The 11,772-nt window shown below is 34.5% G+C and overlaps 1 protein-coding gene across 2 annotated transcripts; it reads left to right on the top strand.

Moving 5' to 3' along the window:
* The first annotated feature begins 6,034 nt into the window (after positions 1-6,034).
* LOC140983067 (DNA repair protein recA homolog 2, mitochondrial) lies at positions 6,035-10,651 on the top strand. Of its 2 annotated transcripts, XM_073449967.1 has the most exons (8): positions 6,035-6,299; positions 6,477-6,525; positions 6,755-6,975; positions 7,375-7,462; positions 8,711-8,883; positions 9,417-9,563; positions 9,656-9,790; positions 9,995-10,651. In XM_073449967.1, exons 1-8 carry the CDS (start codon positions 6,207-6,209, stop codon positions 10,283-10,285), a joined length of 1,197 nt encoding a protein of 398 aa, XP_073306068.1. In that variant the 5' UTR covers positions 6,035-6,206; the 3' UTR covers positions 10,286-10,651. The 2 variants fall into 2 exon arrangements, with proteins under 2 accessions (XP_073306068.1, XP_073306076.1); XM_073449975.1 differs by lacking the exon at positions 6,477-6,525 and having other exon boundaries at positions 6,036-6,299.
* The last annotated feature ends 1,121 nt before the right edge of the window (positions 10,652-11,772 follow it).

The following is an 11,772-nucleotide window of genomic DNA, read 5'->3' as shown; positions in this document are numbered from 1 at the left end:
TTTACCTTCTATGAAATTAATCGAAAAAAATTCTTGAACCATGTTTCAAACATCAAGGTTATGAAAAAAAACACTTGGATTGTAATGCCCGAATCCTTATTTGAATGAAGTACTAATTAAAACATGATTAAAGAGTTGTTAATTAAAGAATTGATTAATTGATAATCAACATGTTGAGATCCACCAAATTTAAAATGGACAACTTAATCTACTTCATATTACATTATCCCGAGAAATCCAACTAGACGAATGAGTTTATGACACGTGGCAGATAAGATTGGGTTCGAATCTTCTGAACTAGTTCGGATGCAGCCTATAGACGCAGCCTATAAATATAGACGCTCTAATATCGGTAAGGCTACTCACCCAAGCTGATTTCATTTGTCCATCAACTTCTCTCTCGAATTCTAACCATATATCTTAGGATTTAACAAGTTTCTAGGGCAGTTTAGAGTCAGGAAGCTTCGGAACTAGTATCAGCTCAATGAGGGGTTGGTGACCCGGGACACGCAGATCGAGACGTCATTAGTGGGCTAACAACGAATACAGGTATAATCCTAAATCTTTAAATAATGATTTAATGATCATTAGGAATAACTTTGAAGCATTTTTAATAATTCTGGATCTGGTTTTATAGTGATTTCAATATGTTGGTATTGTCTAATTTCAGACGAATAGATTTTATGTCAGATAGTTTTAGTGAGGTACGTAATGTAATGACCGAGATATCCAAACGTAGTATAGACACTTATATTATGCATATTTATCTGTTGCATAATACCTGTTTTACTGTTTTGACGTATTATGCATGACATATTACGTTGGGTTTGATATCTTTTGAGATATATACCTCGTTTGTGGGCTGCTCAGCCATATCCTGTATTGTGGATGGTTAACTATCAAGAGCTACAGTGTCCGATGGGACATGCGGGCTCTGATGACCATGAAAATTGTAGGTTCATGTATTGATGACGAGTGTAAGAGCCAAAACATGCGGGTTTTTTAAAAAGTAATTTCAAAAATAAAGAAGATGGTGGGTATTGTAAAATTAAGGCAAAACGCCACCATCAATAACGGACGCTGCAAAATGTCCACCACTAATAACAGCGTCCAAGTTTCCATGTGCAGGGACACTGCTTTTATTTTATGTTTATTATTATTAATATTTTTTATTGAATTTGGACACATATCTTATTATTAAAATAGGAAGACTATATGCAAAAATGAGGGTTGAAACTCAAATTCAATAATTTGAAAAATAGGTGTGCATCCATTTACTTATTGAAAAGTAGATGTGAAACATAGTTTGGACACAAATCTTATTAGTAAAATAGGAAGACTATATGTGTATCCATTAAATTATTTTTTATTTCATTATTACTAGAATATGATTAATTAAAAATAACAATAATAGTTGGAATATGAAAATTCTCAAACTTTTGTACGCAAAATTTTTGAATTTGTGCTCTTTTTATTTTTTTAAACAAAATCTTTTATTTATTTAAATATATGTTGATTTAGTTTTCAAAAAAAATTAAAAGAAGTTGTGTATGTATGTTGATACACTTATTTTTTATTTTTCAAATTATTGAACTTTAGTTTTCAAATTATTGAACTTGAGTTTCAACTCTCATTTTTTGCATGTAATCTTCATATTTTACTAATAAGATATGTGTCCAAATTCAATAAAAAAATAATAATAATGTAAAAAACAATGTTCGGTGCCTTTGGCAGCTTGGACGCTGCAATTTTTTGCAGGTCTGTTGCTACTAGTGGCGGACGCTGCAACCATTGATGGTGGCGTTTTGCTTTAATTTTGCAAAACCTCATTATCTACCTTATTTTTTAAATTAATTTTTTTTTAAATTAATTTTAAAAAAACCCCCCAAAACATGCCTATAGCAGATCAGAGACTATACAATCAGGCCCCTCTAGACTAAGCATGAAATTCTTGACTTGATCCTTGATATCCGAGCACATTGCATTCACATGCATCATATCAGTTTGTATACTCATACATTCTCGTATTGGGCGATTGTCGCTCACGTCCTTATTTTCATCTTGGACACCTCATTCGACAGGGCAGGTCTTACGTGAGACAGTTCGGACGGCCAGGGTAGTGACTAGAGCAGTTGGGTTTTAGGTGATGATCTAGTGAATGTTTTTATTTGGTTTCTCTTATTCTCGTGCAGGATTATGAATTCGATATGGTTATATTAACATTAAGACTAAGATATTAGTTCTGTTTTCGTTTGGATTATAAGATGATTAAGTTATTTGATTTTCATAATTTAATTGTTGTTATCAAGTTTAATTATGCTTTCTTATTAATATGTTTAGTAGTGACTTGGGTAAAGGTGTTACATGGATAGTTACTCTTTTTGCCAAAAGAAATCATAATAATCTTTCCCAAGTGTGATTATATCATAATCCGAAATTCCAAATGCTCAACTCAACGGTGGGGTATATTGAATAATCCAATGGAAAAAGAAATATCCCACAATTAACACACTTGAATTGGTATGGCATTCCTATTCAAAGCTCATTCCTTTTCATATTACATTCAATAAATGGACAATCTATCCAAAAATGAAACAATTTATTCCTTTTCCATTCCCCAAAGAGAAAAACTACTATCATTACCAAATAATGAAAATTCAATGTGAAGACACACACCTATACATGTCAAAGGCATTTTTATCTTCACCTAAATTATCTTCAACAGAATTTGAACAAACAATAATTTGTGTTAAGAAGAAAACCACCACGTTGCAGGTTTAAGACAAACACTTTACAGGAAAATATAACCAAATCATATGAATGAACCTTACTTATGGAGGAATACAAGATGCATCAGTTCATAACGTGTAAGGGATTGAAAGTGAAAGAATGTTGTTGGGCTTTAAATTGCTACCAATGGTGAGAACAAATCATGGGGGATCAAGGAAAATTTCGACAGGATCAAGAAGAATTTCCTCGAAACAAGTATGCTTGAATCCCCAGACTCTATAACACCTGTAAGTAAAACCAAAAGACACCACCATGCATCCTCCTGACTAACTTCGGAAGCTACTCGCAAACACAGTCATCATCACAGTTCTATGCCTAATATACCAAACCAACAAAAAACAGAGCGCAATCGGAACTTCTCCCTTCAATTCCTACATTTTCTAGAAACCCCGAATTCCCGTAGATTAAAAAATGAAGTCTTGAATTCGAAATGACATTTAGTGCAGCTAAACAGAACATTTACTGAGTCCCCCAAAATTCTCGACAGAGCAACAGAATCAACATCACAGTCGCCGAAACCTTAAAAATTTCGCACTAATATCATAGTCACAAAAACACCGAATCTAAGGAAATTTAGGGTGGAAAATAACACAAACTGTACCTTTGCGTCGCCGAAATTGGCGGGGCTGTGGTAAGGTCCGTTGTCGAGTTTACACCGGCGATTGCCAATAATAGATGAGAAACATGAAATCTGAGAAATCGAAGACGACATTGTTCGATTCTGAGAATTGAGATGAATGATTCTGTGTGTAGAATAGAACCGCAGAAGACGAATGAGGAAGCTGGTCAGCAGAAGACCCTCTAAATATCACTATTTTACCCCTCTGACTGTTTTATTATTTTTTTTTCGCCCCACTAATTATTTGCCGTGAAATATAAATCTTTGCCCATTTTACCAATTCGACACCATCCCTACAAAATATAAATCTAATTATCAAAATATTTTATAGTTCACGCTAAAAGTTTGTTAACCTGGTATTTGGATTCAAATATATTTAAATGTGTTTTTGTAGTTTTAAAGAAGCAAAATCATAAACTTCAAATCAATTATTTCAATGTTTATAAAGTTTTTTCATGTTAATTATGATATATTTCAAGTTAATTAAATAATGAAATCATTTAAAATTCATTTTATGTTTTTAAATTCATGTTTATGATATACAAAGGGGATGCCATGATAGGGCTATGGGAAGAGACATTTTTCACCAAGTTTAAGGGTCCATAGATGCATGTTTAAGGGCTGGACAAGAAGGGGTAACATGTTGAACGAAAATTTGGGTGTAATGAACTAGGGTTTGCGTTTTTGATCCTAGGAGGGAGCGGCTGCTAGTTGATGTTTCGGGTGTGTTCAAGGGCCCTAAGGGGGTCTAGCCATGGTCCTAGATAAGCTAAGGGATGGCTGATGCAAGGGCTAGGGCATGGGACGTTAGTTGAGGGGACGCGCAAGGCTTAGGTCACGGGTTAAGGGATGTCCTCATGAATGGGCTGTAGGCTTGGTCCAGTAGCTTGTTAGTGGCTTGAGTATGGTCCTAGGATGGTGGCATAGGGGCTGGACAGGTTGGTTGAAGGCTGGGGACGAAGGGGCATAGGGTTGGTTAGGGCTAGGGTTTCGAAAAAAAAGAAGAAAATCATGCAGAATTTCAGTAACTGTTCTAGGATCCGTAAGCTCGGTCCAGCAGGGTCTCTAGGGGTCGCTCATGGTCCTTAGAGGGGTTAGGGTCTGGACATGATGGGTGGGGCCTAGGCTTGAAGGAACCCATGGTATGTTAAACTAGGGTTTGATCAATTTGTGCAGAAAATTCAGTAGGCATTCTAAGCTATTCCGAGGGTCTTAAATGGTTAGATTTGGGTTGTATAGGGTATGGTTAGGTGTTAATAAGTTATGGTTCAAGTTTGACTAAGTTTCGAGTCGATTCGGGTTAAAATCGGCGTATGTTTAAGTTTTAAAACGAATGAGAAATTAGTCGAGGAGCATAAGTTTACGTCTGAGAAATGTTTATGGGTGTATTTTAAGGGGTTATGTTAAGTTTGGATGGATTTGGGTCGTCTTTTTAAGGTCGAATGATAAATTGGGAAAGTTAGGGTTTCAGGGGCAAAACGGTCATTTTACACCTGAAAATGTTAAACGTCCAGGCAGTGCCCTGAGTGCTGTAATGAAGGATAAAATGTTTATTTTGAAAGATTATGAAATTTTATGATGCAAAACGATAAATGCTAAAAGATGTGTTGTATGTTTGGTTTAAAAAAATGATATTATTGCATGTATTTTTATATAGTGATGGAAACGAGGAAAAATGTTTTTAAAAAAAATGATTTAATTGTGACAGTAAAGAAATAGAGATTCGTGAGGGATGAGGCTCAGAGGGAACCCGTTTGTGGGAGAAGGACCAGAAAGAGCCCGACGATCGAATTTTCATCTAAAGGATATGATGATATGTAAGGTCAAGGCTCAGTGGACGGGTGAGAGTGTCGCTAATGTCACCGCCGACTATATGCCAAGGGACATAACGGAAAAGTGGTTAATATTGTCTTGCCGCCTGGTTCCATTGTTATAGCTGAGATTGATCAATCAACCGAACGATGAAAGGATGATCACAATTAATGAACGGAATTCACCTTAAAGGAAATATTTATGTATATGCTTATGATGAAGGAAATATGATATGATGAAAGGAAAAATGTTTAAAGTTTATGCATATTCATGAAAAACTATTTTTATTAAAAATATTTTCACTGTTGCATGTGAATGTATATGTATTACTTGCTATATTGGTTAAAGTTGTTGAGTCAATAGACTTACTATGTGTGAATGATACAGGTGAGCATGATTTTGATGATATTGGAAGACTTGACGGTTGAACTGGCTGGACGATGGTGCATATAACCCGATGACTTTTGCTAATTTTCCGCATTAGTATGATTTTAAAGATTTTATGACATTTATACTTTTAGTGGTTTTTGAGAGAATTTAAGATGCTTATGCTTTTTTTTTTAAATGATAGTTTTAAGTTTGGTTTGATGATTTACGATTTTATGTTTTTGATTGCATTTTGGATTTTTTTTAAATATATTTGTATGAACTTATTTATGTTTAATGTTAACATCCTATATGCTTTAGATTGAATATTTTGTCTCTACAATTATTTTAATGGTTATGAGCCTAACATGAATTGTGTGAGGGTGTGATTGCAATTAACCTTTTATTGTTTTCCTTCTTTAACTTTTCGAAAGGACTAAGTCGTGGCACGTTTTCAAATTGGCGGGATGAAAACGCCATTTTGACTCACCCTCGCTCTCTTCCCTAGTTGTGGAGCGGAAATGGCGCCACCAAGGAATTTGTAATATGCAATACGTCCAAGAAAAACCCTAATTTCCAGCATTTTCTGCGGTTTATCCGCGAAGCAGAAAAAGGATCCATGGTCTCTTTTGCTTCTAAATTCGTTAAATCTCTTCTCCGGCGTTCCTTTTTGACCTGTTGCACCTCCACGCCACTTTTCTCCAAATCCCAGGTATTTTGTGCTTGCGAGGGTGCATGCAGATATCGGTTCTTTACTTAGAAATGCTTTAGTTTTGGAATTGCTTTCAATTTTAGTGGAGTTTGGTTTGCTACATGAATGAAAATGACAGCCTCTTTTTTTTAATTGTCTGTTTTCTACTTTTAGTAGTAATTTTGCAATATTTTTCAGAATGAATTTCCCTGGAGAAGAATGCACTGCACTTATGCATTGCCATCCGGTAAAGATTATATTTTTTTCTGTCTTATTTTCCGTTGTTGCGCGTACCCTGTTTTCCTGTTTACATAGTTGTGTGAGATAAGATTACTGCGTGTGATTTCATCTCATTTGTTCTTCGTTTTGAACTTTTCCTCTGTTTTTTGTTGGGGATTTTCGTTTCCTATTCATCACAGTGCCTTATTTGGCTCTTTTGTCTTATATTATTATTATTATTATTTTTATTACCTCAGTTGAAGTTTCAGAGTATGAATATGATGATCATATTCTTAGTGATGACAAAGCGATGGAGAAAGATACCGCATTGCGTGTGGCTCTAACAAAACTTGCAGGGGATTTTGGTAAAGAGTCGATGCTCTCATTGCAACGGTTCTTTCGCTCCAGGCGTGCCCCTGTGATATCCACGGGTTCATTAAGGCTGGATCAGGCTCTTGGCACTGGTGGATTGCCTAAGGTTTGCATCTAGATAGATGTTCTGTATGAATGGTATCTAGTATTGTCCATTTTCTTTGTGCATGAATTTATTGGTGTCAATTAGGGGTTACTTTCACTGATGCTTGAGCACTCATTTAGTTATGTCTGCCATAAGCAGTTATGCATGATCAGGCTTGTGCCAAGCCCAAGCCTAGTCATAGCCCATATGTTAATTTACTTTTTGCATGAGGATCATCTTCATTTTAATTAGCTTAGGTCTTTTAGGTTTTTTCCATGTGAATGTTCTGAATAGGTTATTTTTCTGTAAATCGGCAACACCTTCTTGTCCTGATATAGTTATGAAAGCACCTTCTTTTACAATGTTTCGCTTCAAATTGGAATCTGAAAGATGATAGCTGATCCTGATTGCTTTAATCAGGGAAGAATGGTTGAAATTTACGGGCAAGAAGCATCGGGAAAGACTACGCTAGCACTGCATGTTATCAAGGAGGCTCAAAAGCTTGGAGGTTTGTTTTGATCTATGTTTTTTGGCAATGAGATGCTTGAGATTTTAAATGCTGAGAAAAAAATATCCATGAAGGGTACCCTTGTTAAAAGTGAACTGATAGTCAAGCTTGTAGAATATTTTATAGGTTCTTCAGTATGTCAGCAGACATGTTTTCCATTGCTTTGAGCTCTCATGCATTTTAGTCGGCCCAAGCTGCTGGACTTTTCACACTCAAACATCGATGCAACAAAATTTTTTATTTTTTTTGGCAATTCATTCACAATTTGTCTGTAATTGTGTAGTTTATGTGGATTATAGCAATGGGTAAGTTGGTAAACTTGAACACATGTACACGTGTGAGAGATTCTCCAACAAAGAAATACAGATAGGTAGTAGGAAAGTCTAAGGGTATGCGCAATGGCCTCTAAAATGGTCATGTTCCTGCTATAATAGGAAGCTAAAACCACCAGATCAAATTTTATATCGCTGTTCAATCTTGGTCTTAGAAGGTGTAAATGCCAAAGGGATAGAGAAGGGAAAGAAAGAGAAATAAATAAATAGTCTCACCATTTCTTTCTTTATTCTTAGCACAGGTGGAAAATTATATGATTAGTTTTTGGCAGTGTCATGTGCTGCCTTACTGACGTATACATTTTAAAACTAATGTAAATTAGAGGAAAAATGAGTGGAAATGTATCTTTGCAAAACCATTGTACATAATACCACATTATGTGTTCAGTTGGAAAAGTTCCAATTATGCATGATGCAATGAGTTACTGCCAGTATCGTTGGTTGATTTAAAGTACCCATGTCTTCTTCCACTCCTTACATTTTCTCCGTATTATTATGATTATTTTTTCATTGTGTTCCATCTGTATTTCAAATACCTAGCTCCTGTAGAGACAATTCGCTTTATATCAACCTATGACTAGTAGACCTATACAAAGACTAGAGTTTAGCATTTACAGATCTCTTTTGTTATCCTATTATTCAGGTTATTTCCTTACAAAACAGATTGAATGCTATTGAATTTAGAAAATGTTCAAGATCCATATCGGGGCGGTGAAATAAAGGAACAGTGTTATAGGAAGTTTTATTAGTGAACTGAGCTTAAGTGGATTAAGAGATTATGTGGATTAAGCCATCTAAGTCACACGTTCGATTCATAGCCTATGTACCCGGTCTGTCGTCTATGCAGTAGCTTCAGATCGATACTTCTTCAGATTGATATTCATCTTATACTTGATTCATTCTTCTCTTCCGACAGGTTACTGTGCATATCTGGATGTGGAGAATGCATTGAACCCTTTGCTTGCAGAATCAATTGGTGTAAATACGGACAAGCTTCTCATTTCACAGCCAGATTCAGCTGAAAATTTGCTAAGTGTAGTCGATACATTGACAAAAAGCGGATCAGTTGATGTAATCGTGGTTGATAGTGTATGCACCTATCTTTCTTTCTTTTATTTTATCTGCAATCAATTTAACCCTTTGATTCTTGTTAACTCAACGAATGGATGCCCACTCATGTTCATTACAGGTTTCATTGAATTGTTGATGTTATTGCATTTAATTTGTTATTTATTGGTGTTTTTGGCCCTTTATCTATAAAACCAGAGTAAGGCTAAATAAACACAAGTTAATAAAAATGTTTATCCCAAGGCGACTGACTCTACTTTGATTTTTTTCAGTTATTATTTCTATTTTTCATGTTTCTTGTTTGGCATCTGTTCTGTCATTAGGCTAGCAGATTGATGGAGTCGTTGTGCTTCACAAGCCGATGTATGGAAATTTTTTGTCGAACTTTTGTGTAAACGTCCTTGTTAGGCTGATTCTTATATGACCCTTTTGGCGAGTTTTGCAAGTGATGACTGTTTTTCCCACGATAAAAATGTCTTCTCTTGAATGATCCCTTCATATTAATCTAACTTCTTTTGTCCTTTACTTTGTATTTATCTGCACAACTTCCGCAGGTAGCTGCTCTTGTTCCTCAATGTGAAATCGATGCTTTGTCATTGGGTTCCTCCAGAGACCTACAATCAAAAATCATGACCCAAGCACTACGCAAAATACATTATTCTCTGTGCAATTCAAGCACTCTCATTATTTTTATAAATCAGGTAATTACTTGTTGCTAAACCACACTAACTGATTCTTTTATTTCTATACCGAACAGGTGGCATTAGTAATTACTGTTTTTTTGTCCTCGTAGATTAGAAAAAATTTGAAATTAGACGCAGGCTCGGTTCTTGCAGATGAAGTTACCTCCGGTGGAAATGCCTTGAAATTTTATGCTGCGATACGGATGCGAATTAGCAGAAAAAGATTACTCAAGACCGAGGGTAAGGTAAGTCTCATGAATAGCAAACTCACGAATTATGAAGATGCCAATGCCCTGAGACACCCCCCCCCCCCCCCTCCTCCTCCAACACACACACACACACACACACACACAACCAGTCAGTTTTGTGCTATGCCTTGCCATATGTGGTTACTTCGTTTTTGCAAATCATCTGCTTTTTCTATCATTCTTATACTTCTACTTTTCCAGGCCACTGGTCTTGGGATATGTGTGCAAGTGGTTAAAAATAAGCTAGCACCTTCGAACGCAAAAGCTGAATTAACCTTACAATTTGGGAAAGGCATCTGCTGCAAATCGGAGGTCTTGGACTTGGCCTGTGAACATGGTGTAATTGTTAAAGAAGGAAGCAACTACTTCATGAAAGGAAAAATTTTTCATAGTAAAGAGGAAGCTTTAAGGTTTCTAAATGTCAATGATGGTGCCTTGGATGACATCATTACAACCTTAAGATGCCATTTGTTTGAGACACGCACTATTTGAGGATATATTTTATCAACAATCTCCACTTGAAAGCTCAAAACGATGGGGACATTGTTCTTGAGCAGTTCTTGCAGTGGCATCCTTATAATATCTTGGCGAAATATGCTTTGATTCGGAATTCTGAGAGGGTGGATGTTACACCATTGCAACTGATCATATTGAGGCTCGAGTCGACTATTTGGCGGTTTAGTTGACTAGAAAGTATCATGTACATCTCTGCTAGAGAATGTGTTTAGTGGTCATCAGGTTAATATTGAGATTGATCTGTTATGAAGAAGGTGGTGGATTTAATTTGTTTGTACACCTTTTCATTTCGTTCGTTGTAATGTAATTGTAACAGGACGTTTCTTTATTTTTTTAGGCCAAAATTTGGTAATCTATTTGTCGAGGGAAGGGGCTTTGTTGCAATTTCTTTATGGTCGCTTGGGGGTGTGATAAACTTATAATACCGCACAACGGGTGTATGTAAAACAGTAAAAGTATACGTCATGGGTTAATTTGTAATTTTAAGAATACATTATAGACTAATTTGTTATTTAAAAGTATTATTAAGGATTTTTTATAAATAATTAAATATTAAAGAAAATGAGAAATTGTAATTTAGGGTCGTAGAGAAACAAATTTTGCTTTTCCTAATATAATTTATATTATTGTCTTGTATATTTTATTTATTTATTATACACATGCTCAAACTAAGGTAATCATACAAAATTTTGATTTATTTTAGTTATTGATGTTTATGATTTTATTTTATTGGTATGTATACATATATTTTTTGTATATTTAATTATTATTATCATTTAGAAAAGTATATTTTACTTTCTGCCTTTGTAAACACTAACCCGTCATTCTTTCTAGTTCTAAATTACGTCCGAATAATTACGACCTCAAACTTTATTTACTCTGGGAATCATATATTTCATAAAAGTTTATTATTATTAGTTACAATCCACAAAATGAATTAAATATTATAGTTATGACTAAATTATATGAAAACATTAATTATTTTATTATATAAATGGATATGATATTTTTGTAGAAACTAATTGATATCACAAAGTCGAACCATAAATGACCTCAATCTTTATATAAAATATAGATATCGATATATATTATTTAAAGCATATCCAATAGTAGGAGTCCGTAATTATTTATGTTTAAGAATTTTGTTGAAAAATTCTTGTAAATTGTAATGTGTTGAATATTATTTGTTAAACTGTATTTTTTATTGTTTGATTTATTTGGTTCAAGAAAATTAAAATATTTGGTTGCAAGTTTGAAATAAATTTCTGGAGAATTGAATAAGATAATTTTTTAATGATTTTTTGAAGATGTGGTAGAGATATTTAAAAAAAAATTGAAGATATTTTAGCAAGATTTGGTAAAAATTTATTAATGAAATTTTAATATCTTGGATATTAAAAATATAATTAAATTCCAAAAGCATCCATATCTTGACAACGTATGGACATATTCGACTTATTTGG

This window comes from Primulina huaijiensis, chromosome 1, assembly GCF_012295235.1.
Source record: "Primulina huaijiensis isolate GDHJ02 chromosome 1, ASM1229523v2, whole genome shotgun sequence".
In the NCBI taxonomy this organism is placed as follows: domain Eukaryota; kingdom Viridiplantae; phylum Streptophyta; class Magnoliopsida; order Lamiales; family Gesneriaceae; genus Primulina; species Primulina huaijiensis.
This window is presented reverse-complemented; position numbering and strand designations above follow the sequence as displayed.

Bases quoted from the DNA above. Each gene is read 5' to 3' on its own strand.
- LOC140983067 (XM_073449967.1), top strand. From the start codon at position 6,207: ATGGTCTCTTTTGCTTCTAAATTCGTTAAATCTCTTCTCCGGCGTTCC. The intron at 7,463-8,710 runs GTTTGTTTTGAT...CTCTTCCGACAG, and splicing joins GGAGGCTCAAAAGCTTGGAG to GTTACTGTGCATATCTGGAT. The intron at 8,884-9,416 runs GTATGCACCTAT...CAACTTCCGCAG, and splicing joins ATGTAATCGTGGTTGATAGT to GTAGCTGCTCTTGTTCCTCA.